We start from the raw sequence: 21,058 nt of genomic DNA on the forward strand, positions 1-21,058 counted from the left end.
GAGCTTGCAGTGAGCTGAGATCGTGCTACTGCACTCCAGCCTGGGCGACAGAGTGAGACTCTCTCAAACAACAACAACAACACCAACAACAAAAACTGTTCTTATCGGCTGGGTACGGTGGCTCACTCCTGTAATCCCAGCGCTTTGTTAGGCCAAGGCAGGTGGATCACCTGAGGTCAGGAGTTTGAGACCAGCCTGGCTAACCTGGTGAAACTCCGTCTCTACTAAAAATACAAAAATTAGCTGGGTATGGTGCCGGGCACCTGTAATCCCAGCTACTCAGGAGGCTGAGACGGGAAAATCACTTGAACCCAGGAGGTGGAGGTTGCAGTGAGCCGAAATTATGCCATTGCACTCCAGCCTGGGTGACAAGAGCAAGGCTCCATCACAAAAAAAAAAAACAACAAAAAAAAAAACAAAGTATTTGTATTAAAACTATGTTTTCAAGCTGGGCGTGGTGGCTCACACCTGTAACCCTAGCACTTTGGGAGGCTGAGGCGGGCGGATCACCTGAGGTCGGGAGTTTGAGCCCAGCCTGATCAACATGGAGAAACCCTGTCTCTACTGAAGATACAAAAAAATTAGCCAGGCGTGGTGGCACATGCCTGTAATCTCAGCTACTTGAGAGGCTGAGGCACGAGAATCACTTGAACCCGGGAGGTGGAGGTTGTGGTGAGCAGAGATTGTGCCATTGCACTCCAGCCTGGGCAACAAGAGCGAAACCCCATCTCAAAAAAAAAAAAAAGGGTAAGGTATAGTAGGGCAGAATTATTGGAAGTGTAGGTATTAATAGGTGTCATGCAAAAAAGGGGTCTGTGGAAATAATTTTAGAAATGCTGAGTTTAACAACATCGAACAGATTTTTTTTTTTTTGAGGTGGGGTTTCGCTCTTGTTGCCCAGGCTGGAGTGCAATGGTGTGATCTTGGCCCACCGCAGCGTCCACTTTCTGGGTTCAAGCAATTCTCCTGCCTCAGCCTCCCAAGTAGCTGGGATTACAGGCATGCACCACCATGCCTGACTGATTTTGTGTTTTTAGTAGATACGGGGTTTCACCATGCTGGTCAGGCTGGTCTTGAACTCCTGACCTCAGGTGATCCACCCACCTTGGCCTCCCAAAGTACTGGGATTACAGATATGAGCCACTGCACCTGGCTAAACAGATTTCTATAGAATTTCTTAGAGCCTTTAATTAAGTACACTAATGGATGCCATGAAACGCCAAGAAGGAGAAGATAATCTACAGCTTTTCCCCAACACTGCATATCTGGCAGACCAACCTTAGGGACCCATGTTCCACAGAACACACTTTGAGAAACCTTGAAAAGGAATATTAGTGATTTCACTACTAACTGTTGATATTATTAATGTTAAATTCTTTTAGATTTCTTGAAGGCTGATGTTAAAGTCACTATATGATATAAATTATTATATTTATAGCACTCAGCACTGTGTTTGGTTTTTGTCTTTATTCCTAAAAGGATTTTTCCTTTAGAGATAAGCAGTTATATGAAACAGAAGATAAGAATTTAGAAGATAATGTAATTCAGCCAAAAGTAGTCCTCAGGAGAGCTTCCACAGGAATACGTGCTTTAGAGAGAAACTAAAGAAAAACGATTTTTGTATTTTCTCTCATATATGCTAAATGGAACAAAACCTTCCATCATTGTGAGCTGTGTGGTAACTAAACTCTTCAAGCCAAAGATCATGGACTGGATGGGGCCCGTGGCATAGATCTGGTCTGCAGATAGTTTTATTTAGCCTGTATAGTGACTTTTAACATTTGAATTAGTTCCTATTTTAGAATCTTGAAGTTTCACTTAAAAATCTGAATTTCTAGCCACTCTTGAAAAATGGAAAAAGTCTGACAATACATACACAAGTAGTAACTACTTGCTGGAGCTGAGAAGTAGTTTTACTCCAGTGTGTTACTGCCTGTGTACTAACCCAAACGTGGCTTGACATTTGTGCTACCTGTCTGACCCTATGGTCATTTGAGTTTGTGTGACCCCCTACTGTAAGGATATGGCATGGCCCAAGAGCTGAAGCTTCCCAAAGGATACTGTAGCCCCTCTTTTTATATTTTTATTTTTATTTTATTTTGAGTCAGGGTCTCACTCTGTCACCCAGGCTGGAGTGCAGTGGTGCAATCTTGGCTCACTGCAACCTCTGCCTCCCAGGTTCAAGTGATTCTCCTGCCTCAGCTTCCTGAGTAGCTAGGATTACCGGTGCCCGCCACCACACCTGGCCAATTTTTGTATTTTTAGTAGAGACCGGGTTTCACCATGTTGGCCAGGCTGTTGTCAAACTCCTGACTTCAAATGATCCGCCCAGCTCGGTCTCCCAAAGTGCCGGAATTACAGAAATGAGCCACTGCACCTGGCCAGCAACCTCTTTTTAGAGTCACCTTTACAAGCAAATGTGGTCAGGCTGCTCCAGGAAGAAGTGCTGGAATCATGTCAGGATAATTTAAGGGAATCTTTACTGTTTCTGGGGGACATCCTTATACTTGTCCTCAGGATGCTGAGGCTTTTACTGCCCCTAAAGCGCCTACTTGACAACATACTGGAAGAGTTGTTTCACTCACACACCTTCTTTGTCACACACACTCACAGAGTTAGCCCTATACAGTTGTTCCTAAGTTTGCATAAGGGATTGGTTCTAGGACCCCCCCTCAGATACCAAAATCCACAGATGCTCAAGTCCCTTATATAAAATAGCGTAACCTATGTGCATCCTCCCATACACTTTGAATTGTCTCTAGATTACTTAGAATACCTAATACAACGTAAATGCTATATAAATAGTTGTTCTACTATAGTTTTAAAATCTGTGTTATTGTTACTGTTATTTTTGTTTTAAAACATATTCTAGGCCAGACATGGTGGCTCATGCCTGTAATCCCAGCACTTTGGGAGGCCGAGGCAGGTAGATCACCTGAGATCAAGAGTTTGAGACCAGCCTGGCCAACATGGTGAAACCCCATCTCTACTAAAAAAAAAAAAAAAAAAAAATCAGCCCGGTGTGGTGACACGCCCTAGCAACTCAGGAGGCTGAGGCAGGAGAATTGCTTGAACCTGTGAGGTGGAGGTTTCAGTGGGCTGAGATTGTGCCACTGCACTCCAGCCTGGGCGACAGAACGAGACTCCATATCAAAAAAAAAAAAAAAAGTTTTCTGTTTGAGATTGGCTGACCCTCGTTGCAGACTCAGAACTCTCAGATATGGAGGACCAGTTTTGTATAGAGAGCGGAAATTTATATTGAATTAGGACAGAATTATAATTTCATCTATTCTCAAAAATAATTATTAAACAAAGATAATTAAAAAGTGGTTATTTTATTTATACTCTCCACAAAATATTTGAATTAGCTTATAAAGTATGATATAACAATGAAGTATATGTATATATACATATATATATATACACACATACAGACACATACACACACACACACAAAATCAGGACCAGAAAATATATCCAAACAAAGAGTAAGTCCAGACGGATAGAACACGGATATCAGGACCTGAGGTCTGGAGAAACAGGCCTGATGTGAGATTGGGCTTAGATTTCAGAGAGAAACCAGAGTGTGAGTGTAACTTTTCATACAGATAGTACCACAATATTATTATTTGCTTAGTATATAGAGTGTGTTGATATTGTTCTATGTTGATTAATTCTGCAGAGGTGACAGCTCTGAGCAACTGTTTTCTGGCAGCAGCTGGGAAATGTAGGTTTTGTGAATAGGGTTAATCAGCACTGTGTCTTGAGCTCTCTTCCTGTATTTTTACCTAATCTACAATGCCAAGAATAAAGGAATGAGTTGTGTGCAACGTGATGAAGTGAGGTCGGGGGTTGGGGAGTGGGCAGAAAAGGCAGTAGGCAATAATGAGAGCTCTCAGCAGGAAGGTTTGAGATCTTTTGCACAGTTCTTTTGAGCAGTGGTAACCTACAGCTATTGATAAAAGGCTGTATTTCCTGTCTCAGTTAATTGAGCATGAAAGCAGACCACTGGATACTACACAAGAATAGTTTTCATTTTTTAAATAAAGTTATCTATGATCGAATGCAATTAACATAAAGTGATTGGAATTACCTTACCAGGTCCCTAAGCTGCCTTAACTGCTTTATTAGGAATGAGATCAGAAGAGAGATTGTGTGTAGAAAAAGATACATCTGTGTGTGTGTGTGTGTGTGTGTGTCATTAGAATCCTTGTTCTCACAGTGTCAGGAAATTATTGTGTATTAAATGAAAAAATTAGTAATAGGCAATGGGTCCTCATGAAGGCATTTAAAAGTAATGCTTTATGGTATTAGTGAATCTGCCTTTGTAGTAAATGTCAAGGGAATGATAATTTAGTCAAACAGACCAAAGTTTACACGGAAAGAACTGCATTTTTTTCATGCAATAAAGGTGGAGCAAATGTCTGAATGTGAACAGTATTGTAAACAGGTCCAAATTTTCAGGGTCTAGGGAAGAAATGGAGATTTTGTGTCTTCTGGCTAACTGGTGAGGGCAACAGTGTCATAAAAGGCAAAAAGTGGCTGGGCGCAGTGGCTCACTCCAGTAGTCCCAGCACTTTGGGAGGCCAAGGTGGGCAGATCTCTTGAGGTCAGGAGTTTGAGACCACCCTGGCCAACATGGCGAAACCCTGTCTCTGCTAAAAATACAAGAATTACCCAGGTGTGGTGGCGGATGCCTATAATTCCAACTACTCAGGAGGCTGAGTCACGAGAATCACTTGAACCCAGGAGACGGCGGTTGCAGTGAGCCAAGATCATGCCACTGTACTCCAGCCTGGGCAATAAGGCAACACTCTGTCTCAAATAATAATAATAAAGGCAAAAAGTTAGGTGAGGGTGAATTTTGTAGCAATCTTAAAGAATGTGTAGACTGGCCAGGCACGGTGGCTCGTGCCTGTAATCCTAACAGTTTGGGAGGCCGAAGCGGGTAGATCCCCTGAGGTCAAGAGTTTGAGACCAGCTGGCCAACATGGTGAAACCTTGTCTCTACTAAAAATACAAAAATTAGCCTGGTGTGGTCGCGGTCACCTATAATCCCAACTACTTGGGAGGCCAAAGCAGGAGAATTCTCTTGAACCCGGGGGTTGGAGGTTGCATGAGCCAAGATGGTGCCACTTTACTCCAGCCTGGGCAAAAAGGAGAAACTCCATCTCCAAAAAAAAAGTAGACTGTTTCTAACTGAGCAATTCCAGTTTTAAAGTTAATTCAAAATTTTTGAAAGTATAATTGCCACAGGTGCTACCTTTCAAGTGGGAGTACTCCTGGGTATAAGCCAAGCCACATACGAAATTATCCCGCATGTTTCCTTGCATTGAGTGTTGATGTCTGAGCAAGGGGGGAAATGAACAATTCCATTAATACTAAGGAAATGAAAAGTCAACTTTCTTGTTTTCTATCTTAGTCATTAGTGGAGGGGAGGGGGAATGGCATGTTCCTTGAGGACAGATACCAGGTTCCCTTTCTGTACACAGCCCATTTCTCAGAGCATATTGGCTACTTGCCTAACTGGTTGGTTTTGAGGCAGTGCAGAATTTGCCTTCTCATGCAGGAGGATGTTTTTGTGTTTTTGTTTTGTTTTAAGCTATTCTTTGATAACATGTTTTAAGGTTTCATATATAAAATCATATACATAAAGGCTCATGTTTTAAGGTTAAAATTCTAATGAAATAACTTATTTTTTACTCTGTGATAAAATAGTACAAACTATGGGCACTAAGAGTCCCAGTTAAGAAAAATGACCAAATAGAAATATGCCATAAAGATTTCTTTTTCTACTTTAAACAAAATTTACTTAAACTTTGAGGCTTGCTTTAATTTAACCAGCCTTGTTTGTCAAAATCAGATAAATCCGAAAGAGATAACTCTGTCTCTCTTTTTTTTTTTTTCTCCGGAGGCAGTCTTGCTCTGTCACCCAGGCTGCAGTGCAGTGGCGCAATCTCGGCTCACTGCAACCTCTACCTGCTGGGTTCAAGTGATTCTCATGCCTCAGCCTCCTGAGTAGCTGGGACTATAGATGTGAGCCACTACACCCAGCTAGTTTTTGTATTTTCAGTAGAGACAGGGTTTCACCATGTTGGCCAGGCTGATCTCGAACTCCTGACCTTAAGGAATCTGCCTGCCTCGGCCTCCCAAAGTGCTGGGATTACAGGTGTGAACCACCGTGCCTGGCCAGAGAGTACTCTCTTTGTGCTATATTGTTATTTCTGGTAATTCTATGCTAACTTGCTGCGTGTTAATCTGTATTAAATCATATTGCTGAAAGATATGTTTGAATTTTGGAAGGTGATGAGAATTAAAAAGTCAGACATGGATAATTTTTAGAAAATACTTCTGATGTACTTTAGATGAACTCTTAAAACAAAGTGGTGTATTGTGACACGTTGTAAACAGTCTCTATCATGTGTTAAAATTAATCTGATTCAAAATGCAGACTCTGTCTCTAAAAGCCTGCCTTACAATAAAAAAAAACACAGGCAGAGGTGGTTTCCAATGGTTTCATGGTATATGTCATATGTCTAGAGTGCTGAGTACAGTACCTGTAAGTAGATTCCCCAAGAGTTCTATTGAAAGGTACTTAATGCGGATTACATTAACTAATTAACTGGATTTTGTTTGGGTCATGTTCATTGTGAAATGCACAAATCAGTGGGTTTGTCTTTAGTCATCTTATTCTCATTTGGGGTTGCTGGAAATGAAGTAAGGACCAAGTAAACGACTTTTTTTCAGGTGCAAATTCGACCATGGAACCTAAGTGACAGTGACTTTGTAATGGATGGTTCTCAGCCTTTGGACCCCAGAAAAACTATCTTTGTTGGGGGAGTTCCACGACCCCTTCGAGCTGGTGAGTGGAAATAGTAACACCACAACAACAAAACCAACAACAACAAAATCCCCAATGCCGTTAGTCTTAAATATTTTCTAGGTTTCCAGTCAGCTATACATAGTCTCCAAAAAGAAGGCTGTCATCGTTTTCACTGAGCTTTTTCAGGATTAAAGATTTTCTCCCAAAATGCTCTATTTTGTTACGGTGCAAAAGTGAATTTCATTAAACAGTTATGTTGAAAAAATAAATTTTATTTAGTGCTTTCCTATTTAATCGATTATATAAAAAATAATAACACATTTGGCAGTATGCATTCTTATGCCAGTCAGCATTGTTATATATGACAGAAATCTGTCTTTTTTGAAGCTTCCCTGTTGTTTTTTTTAAGTTACTTTCCAATGATGAAATAATTGTGCTGCTGGATTTGAGCAGAATCATAATTGACTGGAGAGTTTGAAGTGTTGTTGAACTGATGGCTTCAATACATATTTAAATCCAAAGACAAATCCAATCAGCTGTCCATCAGCCTCCTAATAACCAGTATTAATGCCAGTGGAGTATAACAAAATTATTTTTAAGATCTAAGTTTTTGAAGCACTTAGAATAATTAAGTTTATTTTTTTAAAGTAAGACAAAAAATGTTACTGTTGCCACTGTAGTTGTGAAAGTACATTTCTTTTGTGTTATTTATATGCACATAGACTTAGTTCTACCTAAAAATTAAAACAAAAAGCAGAGATCATTAAAATCATGTTGTGAAACAGAATTATAAAATGTAACCTAACGTTATTTAGCTGTATGACTTTCGTGACTTCTTAATTCTGAAAGTTCCTCAACATTTCTAACATATTTATCCAAATCCCATCTCCAGCCTACACCTAAAAGATAACTTTAGACCTATATAAAGACATTAATAATTTCATTTTGAAGGACTTTTAAAACATTTTTTCTGACTGGGTCTTATTTTCTTCTTTCTAATGGAGAACTGTCAAATGAAAGATGGAAAGCAAAACAGCAGAGATGCTTCCCTTTTATCTGTAGTTGGAGAAGAAAGTCTAAGAAGGGCTAATTCAAATGTGAAAAGCATTATGAGATGGGGGCAAATGCAGACCTTCGTTTGTAAACTGTTTGTGCTTTTAAAAAAAATGGTGGGGGTGTTGTGGAATATTTCTGACTTTTTCTAACTAGTGTGTTATATTTAGGAGTGGAGAGGGGCAGAAATCCTTTTTCTTATTTTACAAATGGACAGTCATAGCTAGTATTGTAGCTTTTCCTTTTGCAACTGACTACAAGCACAAATTAGTTTTTTTGTTTGTTTGTTTGTTTGAGACGGAGTCTCACTCTGTCCCCCAGACTGGAGTGCAGTGGTACCATCTTGGCTCACTGCAACCTCCGCCCCCTGGGTTCAAGGGATTCTCCAACCTCAGTCTCCCAAGTAGTTGGGACTACAGGTGTGTGCCACCACGCCTGGCTAATTTTTGTATTTCTAATAGAGACAGGGTTCTGCCACGTTGGTCAGGCTGGTCTCAAACTCCTGACGTCAGGTGATCCGCCCACCTCAGCCTCCTAAAGTGGCTGGGATTACAGGCGTGAGCCACCACATCCGGCCACAAATGAGTTTTTATGTTCTAGCCTCTTTCCTTTTTTTCCTAGATAGGAATCTGAAAAAATATTCTGAAAAAGTCCTGTAGTTATAAAAAATAACAGAACTAGCTATAACTTCTTACGTCTATCTTAAGGCACAGACATACAAGTTTACACATTAAACTTCAATTTGTATTATTCACTCTTTATTCTTCCTGTTTTAATGATTTGGAAGGATAGGTAAGGGCCTATCTATCGTTTTTCTTCTGTAAATCCTGTGAAGATACCTTTTCCACACTTGCTGTATGATCACACCAACACTGCAAGAAGTGAACCCCTGGACCTGAAATTATGTTCTTTAATATTTGTTGTCTGCAAGATGCCACAAATTCTAGGATTAGACAAGAATTATATTTAGTTGTCTAGTAAGAAATGGGATTTTGTGTTCCCTGACTAGATACTGTACTATACCTTTCGTAATATGAAGTTCCTTTTTTTTTTTTGAGATGAGTCTCACTCTGCTACCCTGGCCAGAGTGCAGCGGCACGATCTCGGCTCACTGCAACCTCCACCTCCTGGGTTTGGGCGATTCTCCTGCCTCAGCCTCACAAGTAGTTGCGACTACAGGCGTCTGCCACCATGCCCGGCTGTTTTGTATTTTTGGTAGAGACAGTGTCTCACTATGTTGGCCAGACTGGTCTCAAACTCCTGACCTCGTGATCCACCCACCTGAGCCTCCCAAAGTGCTGGGATTACAGCTGTGAGCTGCCGTGCCCGGGCGAAGTTCTCTTTTTTCAACTACGCTAAAATGTTTTGTTTTAAAATGTTTTGTTTTTATAGTTATGTGGATAGTAATCTAAAATCACTTGTATTATTGATAGTGTTCCCCCATGCCAACACTTCCCTTAAGCATAGCTAGTTTCTAGGTGGCAAAGTAATCTATGTTATTGTCTTAGAATTTTACCATTCATCCCAAGACTTCTAGTTTAGAGGGCCATGTTATCAAGACAAAAAGTTAACATCTGCAACTTTTATCTATAATCATAGGAACTGGGTTTCTTTGAAACACACTGAGCTTTGGGAACTGATGTATACCTTGGAATAGAAGACGATTTTTAAAGGAATTCATTGTGACTTTGCTAGACAAGCTGAAATTGAATACAGTACAGTTCACTTGAATGATAAACATTTATTGAGCATCTACTGTATTACTGGCACTAAGAAAGTATGTGTCATGCAAAACTGAATATCCCACTATCATGTTAAAGAGGTCATCATATACAGAGAGTCAAAAAATGTCAGAAGAAAATAAATGTACTTACAGAATGTGAACTCAGAATTAATTGGAGACCAGATTATATTCTTTAACACGATTCTCAAATTTGGTTTTGAAATACTTTAGAGCATTTTTTTATTATTTCCAAGGGATATTCTAGTTATGGAATTTTGGAAAGTCTAAAACTATTTTAAGCATTTTATGCAGAGTGATCCTGGACTAGATATGGGCGTCCCTACTCAACAGGTGAGATTTTAGATGTCCAGGTGGATTTTTACCTTATTAAGGGCCAAAAAGTATCCCTTAATATGTCACAGTGACTAAAATGTTATCACTGAAGTGTTATTCCTTTGGATCTTGTGAGTTGGTTTTTTTTTTTAGTCTTTGATATTCCCTCATTGTAACACAAGGACCAATATCACTGATAGTTATTCTGAATACAGGCCTTATCCCTTTAAACAGAAATACACAAACACCTCTAAAATAAAAAGGCAACCTGTTTTAAGCAGTGTTGTCCTGAGTTTCTGGTTCTTTGATAAGCCTTCCTTTTAAAAACTCAGGTTGGACCAGCCTGGGCAACATGGTGAAACCCTGTCTCTACAATAAATACAAAAATTAGCCAGGCATGGTGGCACACGCCTGTAGCCTAGTCTCCTGAGGCAGGAGAATCACTTGAGCCCAGGGAGCTCGGGGCTGCAGCGAACTGATATTGCATCGGTGCACTCCAGCCTGGGTGACAGTAAGACCATATCTCAAAAAAAGAAAAAAAAATAGGTTGGAAAAAATCACAGTCCTGGAAAGGAAAACAAAAGAAAAGCTGAAAATGGGAAAATATCAGTGGAAAATTGAGATGAGCTTACTCATTGCCTGATTGTGGGTTTCTCTATGTCAAGTAATCCACATTCTTCCTGTCTCTTCCTTTCCTCACTCCCATCGGTGACAATAGCAAGCCAAGGATGGTTTGCCTGAAGTCTCCTGGTGTTTATCAGATCTTGTGTTCTTTCTACTCCCCATCTCACCCTACCCTCACATTAGGAAACCTGTAAGTGGACTCACCGTGCCACCATGTGGCTAAAACTCGCATATTCTTCAGAGTCAGTACAGGGAAATGGGCAGTTTGATTCTCCTCCTGCTGCCACCTGGCAGTACAACATGTTGCCACTATGCTTCATTCATGTAATATGAGCAACATGTCTTCCTGAATCTCCATACAGAAATAGCACAGTTGCATATCCCTATGGCATTAGGACCTCTCCAGAATACATGCCTCTTCACTCTGACAGAAAATAAGTGCCAGGCTTGGGGGTTATGATACCACCAGGAACAAGTACAGAGTTAGGTATGTGGTCTCTGTACTCTTCCCCAGTTGATTAACATGAGTATTTCTCTGATCCCAAATTTCTTGGTTTTGGCATCTGATTGGAGAACTGCCTCAGTGACCAAGCTTTTGGATCCATTCATTCCCAACCTTGATCAGGCTGGAAAAACTTTCAGTCTTTCTCATTAGAAGCATATGAATTGTTCTTTACTTCATGACTTCCTTAGGCCCTGCAAAACAGATCGATCTCAAGAGAGTGCTCATCTGAGTCCCCACAGCCTACTGTTTGCTCATTCATCTTTCGGTCCCATCTTTCCTAACAATTGCTCTGATAATTCTTTCCTTTCTTTTTCTCCCCTACTAATATTCTGTGATGAATCCTGAAATTTCTTTCTGTCTTTCCCCACCTGCCCTGACTGTTGTGAGGATGGTTTTTCTGTGGGAGGTAAAAATTTCTGAAGTAAATATTCAGAGATATATGGCATATATCTAGAGAACATATATCCTGAATTTTTCTAAGATCATTTATTTCAGACATTTTGTATAAACATTTCATAGTTCACCTGTATTAGAAACCATATCCTGATTTGTGATTTAGGAAACAGGAGTATTATAACCCTATCCTTTATTGTTGTTTTATGAAGTGGTTGCAGGCGGAAACCATCCTGTATCAAGTTTTTCAACAGTAGAAGCTTTTTCACCATGTCCTAAGTTCAGTATGGGTTGTCCTGGATAAACTCCAGATTTGGCATACTGACTTGATTAATTGTACTACCTTTAGGGATAAGGATTTTCTAATATTAGTATGTGTTTGTGTCCTCCCTCTGCACCAAAAGCAAACCCTCATCCATAGCTGATGTCAAACTTTGCCATATCAGTGGCAGGCTGATATGATGTTAGCATAAAGCCAAAATAACACTGCGATGAATTGATACTTACAGAGCAGAAACCAGGCCAACTTATATGTTAAGCAGAGATTCACAGGGTGGGAGTGGGGCAAGAACCCTGGACAAAACTAAACATTTGAATACTACTCAGTCCTTAGCAGTGTGCCCAGAGCTCTCATGGGTGTTTAGTTCTCACAATAACCCTGCAAGATTATAAGTGGTAGACTGTGCTTTAGAGATGATGAAGCAGAGTTCAGATAGAGTAATTGGTCTTTCTCAGGTCAAAAGAAAGATGCTTTATTAAGCTGAGATCTGAGATGTTGTCTCAGTAACAGTGGTAACAGTCAACTTGGTACCAGTGCACTCTGTCTGATTTAGTTCATTGTTCATACCATCTATTTGAAAATATTCTTAACTTCCCAACATATCTGATGCAGAGCAGAAGCTTATGAGCACACTTCTTCCCCTTGAAGTGTGTGAATTGCCCTTGAACCAACTTGACAATTGTGGTAAACCTAGGAAGCCCTCCTCAAGTTTAATCTTCCTGCTTTCAGAAGTCAAGACCTCTTTGATATCTTAAGGTGCTCTATGCCTCTTGCCTATCTGTTTTGTCCTTATTTCCAAAGAGAAGAAATACGGATTCTAGATTCACAGTTTAGAATCTGTAAAGACGAATGTGTTATTTTCCTCTGGAATCCTCATTTCTACTCTATCTCATTTGGCTGTCCAGTATCTCGAGTTCACATATTGCCTCAGCTGGCTTTGAAATATATTATAATTAAATGATATAAATAGGGCCCTGAGGTGAAGCAGGGCTGGGAGGAGTCATCATGGGTTTCCTCTCTGGTGAACTAAAGACTCTTTCACATCTTTGTAAAGAATCAGGAGCAGGCCAAGAGCGGTGGCTCATGCCTGTAATCCCAGCACTTTGGGAGGCCAAGGCAGGCAGATTACCTGATGTCAGGAGTTCAAGACCAGCTTGGCCAATATGGCAAAACCCCATCTCTACTAAAAATATAAAAATTAGTCAGGCATGGTGACTGCACACCTATAATCCCAGCTACTTGGGAGGCTGAGGCAGGAGAATTGCTTGAACCCAGGAGGTGAAGGTTGCAGTGAGCTGAGATTGCGTCACTGCACTCCAGCCTGGGCAACAGAGCAAGATTCCATCTCAAAAAAAAAAAAAAAAAAAAAAAAAAAAATCAGGAGCAAATCCAAGGAACCATAATTGAAGCCTGTATTCAACTCCAGAGATGTAGTCATCACAATCCAAAGGAATTCATGGGGATGCTATGTGCTCCACATTGCTGCAGTATTCTAGTTTGCCCCTCCAGTCTGTGGCACAGTGACTCTCATCACAAAAGCCAGCATGTGGATTAAACTCATTGTGTTGCTGCTACCATGGAAGTTGTTCATGAGACAACTTAAGTTGTCTTAGGATCACAGAGCATCTTGTCCAAAGTACGGTATACCCTTGAACCATAGCTATTAGACCTGCCATCTTCCCACCATGACCAGACAGACCCATGAGCACTGTCTGGATGGGAAAGAAAATAAAAAGTGGTTTGGAAAGTCTTGATTCCTTGTGGACTGTATACCTGTTTTCACCTCTATGTGAACTCTGGATTCCTTCACCTCTATGCCCTGCTCTGGTACCCTTATCTTCCTCAGGTTAAATGTTAAGAACATGCTCCTGGGAGCTACTTTGTCTTTGCCCTCTGCAGAGGATGGTTTCAAATGAGGACTAGAAATTCTGTTTAGTACTTAAATGAGTTCAGCCTGCAGGAAGTATGCTGAATGAAGACTTACTGGTTGAGCAGAAGACCAAATACAAACAGCAGCTGTTTGACTACTGTTTACTTCTCTTCAAGGGTGGTCATAGTATTAGACTTTCTGTAGTTAAAATATAGATGAGGGTAGAGAGAGAGATGGGAAATTTTCATATTCTTCTCCGAAAAACCTCTTCTTAAGTCACCTTGGTTTCTTCTAGCTTCTCAACAAATTGCCCTTCACTTAAGTGAGACCTAATTGACTCAAATGTCTGCAGACTTTTTGGTGGCCAAAAAAGCAACTACATGTAAGTTCATAAATGGAAATTATTTATTTATAATTAGTTTCCATAAGAGCATAAGCAGATGAGGGTTTCTGCTTCCTATCAAAAGTACTTAACTGCCAGCAACATCAGTCATGATCTAATCCTTGGAACGTGCAGATGATTTCAAACAGATAGATTCACAAAGTAATGGAATGTTTGTGCTTCTCTGGCATCAGAAGATCCTGAAGATTTTTTGGAGAACACTGTGTTGTAGAAAAATCTGTGGTTACAGTAACTCTCCTGCTTAGCTGGAGTTTCAAGCTTACCGCTCATGTGCCTTCTTTCTAAATCAGGCACTTTATTGAGTCCTTCCTATGGTGGAAGACAAGTGCCATTCAATTCCTCGCCAGCATTCTTTTCCTGGCTGTTCACCAGGCTTGGAGATTGTTACTTCTCTTATTTCACTACAGAGGAAACCTTGTCTTTTGAAAATTAGTATTTAAGTTATAGGGTCCTGAGGTTACTTATTTCACTAAACCCATTCAACCAATGAGGGAAATGCATTAATGACTGCAATTAACAATTAATTCTGCCTTCAGTTTCTTGGTCTCTGCTACTGCAGTAATAGCCATATGAGGAGATCCTCAAACCATCAGAAGTTATTGGGATGAAGTATAAGGATCTCTGATATTCAGGGTATGTGCACAATTCCTATTACATTGTTTGAATGAATGTGATTCCTGGATCCTGCCCCCAGACTGCAGTAAGCATCTACTTGGCTTTAACAGACAATGCTCCCTTGGCTGATATGGCTTAGTAATTCTGACCATAGTGGTATAATTGAGATAACTTTCTGCTGCTCTGTCTTTAATGCGCTTACTCTTAGGCTTTGTTCTTACTAGCTTATTTTCTCACCTTCTGAAAATTACTTGTTGGTTATAGGTTGTCCTTCCTATTAAAAATAGGCAGTTAGAAGATAGTCACCAATAGGCAATCTGGTATGTAAAGAACTTTTGGAGAAGTGTAAAGATAGCCTCTCTGACGTAGCAACACAGTTTTACTTCTTGCTTCAGCAGTTTCATAGTACAGAAACCAGTAATGCTTGGCTTTCCTTTTGTTCATAGATATCTAGTGGAGTTCTTACGCTGTTCAGCCCTTCATCCTTTGTACATTCTGCAGAACTCTTCTCCTAGAAGAGAAGAGTTGTGCTGCTCTCCACCTCCCCAGATACTGATTGCTGTGGAGCTCTACTATGTGATGATCTTTGCACATTGGCTGTGGCCCAGGTCATTGTCTGTCTTCCCTGTCTTCTCCTTTCCAAATACCATATATAGGTGTTGAAACAGGTTCTTGGGTCACTTCCCAGGGGTAGTGCTGAGTCTTTTGGACTTATACTATGTGAGTAGCCTAAAAGGAATGGTCATACCTGGAGAAGGTGCTGTCCACTATCAAGTAAACAATTGCCTTCAGACAATCTGGTATGCAGGTAAGTGCTACATGCTTTTCTAATGGTACCTTTATTGTTTTGTAACTATACCAATATAAAGGCATATTTAGGCCAGGCATGGTGACTCACGCCTGTAATCCCACCACTTCGGGAGGCCAAGACTGGTGGATCACTTGAGGTCAGGAGTTCAAGACCAGCCTGGCCAACATGGTGAAACCCCATCTCTACTAAAAATACAAAAAATTAGCCAAGTGTGGTGGCACATGCCTGTAATCCCAGCTACTCGGGAGGCTGAGGCAGGAGAATCACTTGAACTGGGGAGGTTGTAGTGAGCCAAGATCACACCACTGCACTCCAGCCTGGGTGACAGAGCGAGACTCTGTCTCAGTAAACAAACAAACAAAGGCATATTTAGAAGAAATGTGACAAGGAGTACAGGCCACACCTCTGGATCTATAGCAAGGTACAGCATGGGTATGTTTTTACTATTCGTGTAGCACCTTAGTGCTCTGTGGTAGGTTGTAAGTGCTCAGTAAATGTTTATTGTGGCTATTATCATTACTAGTATTATTATTTAGAATTCAATGGGAGAGGTTAGTATGAAGAGTTCACAGTTGGATTAGAATATACTCTAAAATCTTTACTTTTTTAAATTATGGAGATTTACTTTAAGGCTGTAAATAAATTGTCTCTAGTTAAAACAAGCAGTTAATCCTTTCTATAGCTTAGTCCTAACATGGTAGTGTAACACTAGTAATTTCTTTTAGTCTTAGAGGTTAGTAAGTAGGACTGTTTCTTATTAACTTGTTAGGGCAGCATGAAATGCCTTGCCTACCCAAGGCACATTCCACTGGACTAACCAGTTAGAAATTAGAACAGGAGGATTACTGGTAGTTCATTTCTTCAATACGACTGCTAAAGTTCTGATTATATAAATTCTTGTGTGTATGTGTGTAAATTCCTAATTTTTTTTCCATTTTATTGCAAAACACCCTATTAGGACCTTCCCTACTTGAGTTGTAAGACTGGTGTGGACAGTCTTCTTGATACTTAACATGCGTTTTCCTTTTCTTAATTACATTGCATGATCTCTAAATAATTCTTCCTTCTACTGGGCAAGAGTACCTCCCAAATATTTATACACATCCATGTTTTGTTTTGTTTTTTGCAGTTGAACTGGCAATGATCATGGACCGTTTGTACGGTGGTGTCTGCTATGCTGGCATTGATACGGACCCAGAGCTGAAGTACCCCAAAGGTGCTGGCCGCGTGGCATTCTCCAATCAGCAGAGTTACATTGCAGCCATCAGTGCTCGTTTTGTGCAGCTTCAGCACAATGACATTGACAAACGGGTAAGCACCTACTTAGGGTGGAACTGCTATGGGAGAGAAAAGAAGTTTGTTCTGTGGTTTCCTGGGAAGAAAGGCATCTTATGATTGTAAGTGAGCAGCTCTACCTTGCATGGCATTAGTCCATGAGTCCATCTAGGCTGCCTGAAGAAGACAGTACCACTGATGTTTAAGGCATTAAGGAATCTTCTGCCTCACCCATTCCCAGAGTGATGTTACACTTATGAAAATAATCTTGCAAAATTTAGCATACCAAGCTAGTGCTGTTCAGAAGATGACACTGACAGTGTGTTAGCAGAGGTGGAGAGCTGGTGACCTGCTTGACCTACATAGTGCTCTTAAACAACAAAGAAACTTAGATTAACATTTAAACATTCAGGAGTGTATATGAGATGCTGAACTTCTGGTTTGAAAATTGTCAGATGGCTGGGCCCGGTGGCTCACGCCTGTAATCCCAGCACTTTGGGAGGCTGAGGCGGGTGGATCACGAGGTCAGGAGATTGAGATCATCCTAGCTAACAGGGTGAAACCCTGACTCTACTAAATATACAAAAAAAATTAGCTGGGTGTAGTGGTGGGCGCCTGTAGTCCCAGCTACTCGGGAGGCTGAGGCAGGAGAATGGCATGAACCCGGGAGGCAGAGCTTGCAGTGAGCCGAGATCGCGCCACTGCACTCCAGCCTGGGCGACAGAGCTAGTCTCCGTCTAAAAAAAAGAAAAGAAAAGAAAAGAAAATGCAAGATCATACATTGTGGCAATCATTGGAATCAAATAGCTGCTTTTCCCTTCAGTCTCCTCTTCAATTCACTCTGTTTCTCCTGCTTACACCATAGATGCGTATGCATTACCGGCCATGTTGTTCATCGGTGTTACCTGCCTGCCCTCTAGAGACATTAAGAGTACTACCTCTGATGTAAAGAGGGGGCATGAAGTAGGGTTTTAGGCAGTTGGTGTACTTAATTGGTTTTGTAGATTGGCTTGAGTTTAAATTCCTTGAATCCCAGCTTTGCCACTGTTGGGAAGCTTAGGGGTATGGAAGGCAGTAAGAGCCGATCTGGACCCTGTATTAATAAATGAAAAGAGCATGTAGGATAATAGCACCAAGTCTTGAACACCTGCCTGTGCAACGGTACAGTGACTATTAATTCTTCTAGTAAAGAATGTTCTTGGAGCACACACTGGACTAGAATTAATAAAGTAGTAAATCTGTTCCATATGAAGTTTCACATGATATCCTCTATAGTCAACTTTGACTCATTTTGTGTAGCAGGCAAGTTTCTTAGGTAAAAATTTTAACTGGTGATGGATTTTTCATATTCAGGATTATAGTTTTGTTAAGACATATATCTGATCAAAAAGTACAAGAGCCAGGACTTAGAATAAATATTCTATTTGCTACTTCACTGAGCTTCCTGAGAGTAAGTGGTAGTGATTTGGTTTTTAATTTAATTAAAATGAATAAAATAATTTAGAATTTTGAAACACTCTAAATTCATGGAGATACAAAGGCATAATAAAGATTCAACTCCATTCCTGGTTTTTAAGTATCCGTAGCAATCTGAGCATGCCCTTTTGTAACTGTAATCCCCCACATGACTGTAAGCTCCACAAAGATGGGCGTGGTGCTGTCTCATTCTCTGTCTGATCCCCAGTATTTACCCATTGCTTGATTTAGTCATTGATGCTTGATAAACCTTTGTTGAATTAACACGTGGTGCTACTTGAGGGTTCTTTTAACTTCTGCTGCTGTTGCTGGTAGACATGCTTGTGTCTGTACATTTGGGAGTCGTGTACCAGATTCCATTACATCGAGACCTCTATCGCGACCATCACAGGTGAACCTAGGCAATGAACTTAATCTGAAGAGCCTTGGCTTCTTATTTATATGGAAGTAGCTTTCTTTGTTCTCTAAAGCCAGAACTAGTGACTGTACAGGAAGTAGATCCTGGAAATAATAAAATCTAGAGGAGGTCTCCATTTCCCCATGTCTCTGCCTTCCCTTTGCCTCCATCCTACTGACCTCCTGTCCTATTCCTTAGTAGAGGGAGATATGCTTGCCCCAAGGATTTATAGTAGGCATTGAGCCCCTGTAAGAATCAGAATAAATTCAGGTATTTATTTATTTGTTTGGTTGCCTACCACTATTCTCACAACTACTGCGAGGCTCAGGCCCTCAGTATTTCTTCCCACAAGATTAGAACTAGGCTAAAAAGGAGAGAAATGGCTTTGCTTTTGTTAGCATGACTGTTGAACATACTATGAAAATGTGTTTGGAACATCAAACTTCTCAGGGCTCAGGAAAACCATTGACTTTTCTGCTTGCTATAATTGGGTTAACCATATACTGTCTATATCTCAGAGTAGCCTTTGGTGAACACTTTAAGGTAGCAGCCAGTTGTAGTGGAAAGAGTAGGGAATTTGGAGCAAGAACAGATTCCAATACATTTAAACCTTTGCTGCTTCAGTCAGTCACTGTCAAGCCCAAGCAAGTTACTTAAGGCCAGAAGCCTCAGGTCCTCATCTGTAACTCCTTCCTGGGGATGGTCTGAAGATTAAATGAAATTTTACTTCTGAAAAGCCAGATCCTTATAGCAGGTCGACAAGTATTTAACCAGCAAGTATTCATCTTGCTACAAATGTACTTAATATTGATTTTTGTTAATATTTTATAGCTTGAGTTTTAAAAGTTGCTCTGTTGAAGAAGTAGCAAAAAAGTTCAGTGGTGGCCGGGCGCGGTGGCTCAAGCCTGTAATCCAGCACTTTGGGAGGCCGAGACAGGCGGATCATGAGGTCAGGAGATCGAGACCATCCTGGCTAACACAGTGAAACCCCATCTCTACTAAAAAATACAAAAAACTAGCCAGGCGAGGTGGTGGGCGCCTGTAGTCCCAGCTACTTGGGAGGCTGAGGCAGGAGAATGGCATAAACCCGGGAGGCGGAGCGTGCAGTGAGCTGAGATCCTGCCACTGCACTCCAGCCTGGGCCACAGAGCAAGACTCCGTCTCAAAAAAAAAAAATTCAGTGGTTAGTGAAAAAAGCACTGGTCCTGAGTCAGATGGCCTGGGTCTAGATCTGGTCTTGTTCTCTCCCTTGGGTTACGTGGACAGGTCACTTAAATTCTGAGCTTCAGTGTACAGTGAAGGTAATAGTAATAGCCCATGAGATTGGTGAGAAGCCCAGACAAGAAAGCAGTATGTACACTGTGTATGTGTATGGTGGGACTGTTGCAGTGGGCACAAGAATGCTGCTTCCATGTGACACTGGGAAAGGACCCAACAGTTTCTTCAGTGCCCTGGGATGAGAGTCATCTGAGGGGAATATTGGAAGTCATTGAAAGTGGCAAAGTCCCTACTCTCCCTTTTTCCCATCAGGGACCAGCTCCATCTTCTTTGTTTGCTCTGACCAATATGGAGATCTCTTCCCCCCCTCTCTCCTCCCCTCCCCTCCTGTTTTCTTCCGTTTTCTTTTCATTTTGAGACAGGGTCTTACCCTGTCACCCAGGCTGGAGTGCAGCTTCAACCTCCTGGGCTCAAGTGATTTTCCCACCTTAGCCTCCCCAGTAGCTGGGATCACAGGTGCATACCACCATGCCTGGCTGATTTTTTTGTATTTTTGGTAGAAATAAGGTTTTACCATATTGCCCAGGCTGGGCTCAAATTCCTGGGCTCAAGTGATCTACCTGCCTCAGCCTCCCAAAGTGCTGGGATTACAGGTTTGAACCACTGCGCCCAGCCCAACATCCTTTCTTTATTATGAGACGCAAGCCAAGTTCCATCTTGAATTGCGCTCCTTTTTCACTGTTCATCTGTGAACATTACACTCCCTTCCCCCAAACTGTTACTCTGTCCCCTTCGTTTTCTTCTTGCTCAGAATATAGCCAGTAGTACTTTATTTTATTGCCTCTGGCATTTTGAGCTTCTGTTAACTATACCTTTCATAGGTACATTTTTAGGTTTATTCATGGTTTTATTTTTATTCATCTTTCTCGTAAAGCTTACATTTAAGCTTTCCAGAGAGCTCCCATTTCATATAAGCACATTTGTATTTCCTTAGGTAATGCCATTTTTCTTTTTCAGAAAAAATGATCATCCATGATTGTCTACAGATAATTTCTATCACTAGGCAAACCTTGTTTCCTGAATAACCCCTCCAGGTTTTTAGTAGTAGTCTGATATCTCATGGAAATGTTCTGAAACTTGCAGTACCAAAAGTCAGGAGCACATGTCCACCTGTGTACACAGTCCCTTTTCCTTGCTATTACAGATTCCAAGGTGCCACAGTCATTTCCTTCCTTCCTTCCCTCCCTCCCTCCCTCCCT

General features: G+C 41.0%; 1 protein-coding gene across 1 annotated transcript in view; it reads left to right on the forward strand.

The window, feature by feature from the left end:
• CPEB3 (cytoplasmic polyadenylation element binding protein 3) overlaps positions 1–21,058 on the forward strand; it is a 206,665-nt gene that overhangs the window by 158,296 nt on the left and 27,311 nt on the right. Inside the window, exons 8-9 of the mRNA XM_011947841.1 lie at positions 6,748–6,862; positions 16,563–16,744. Of these exons, the coding sequence (XP_011803231.1) occupies positions 6,748–6,862; positions 16,563–16,744 (297 nt within the window). The remainder of the gene's footprint in view (positions 1–6,747; positions 6,863–16,562; positions 16,745–21,058) is intronic.

Source organism: Colobus angolensis, unplaced genomic scaffold (assembly GCF_000951035.1).
Source record: "Colobus angolensis palliatus isolate OR3802 unplaced genomic scaffold, Cang.pa_1.0 Scaffold270, whole genome shotgun sequence".
Taxonomy (NCBI): Eukaryota; Metazoa; Chordata; class Mammalia; order Primates; family Cercopithecidae; genus Colobus; species Colobus angolensis.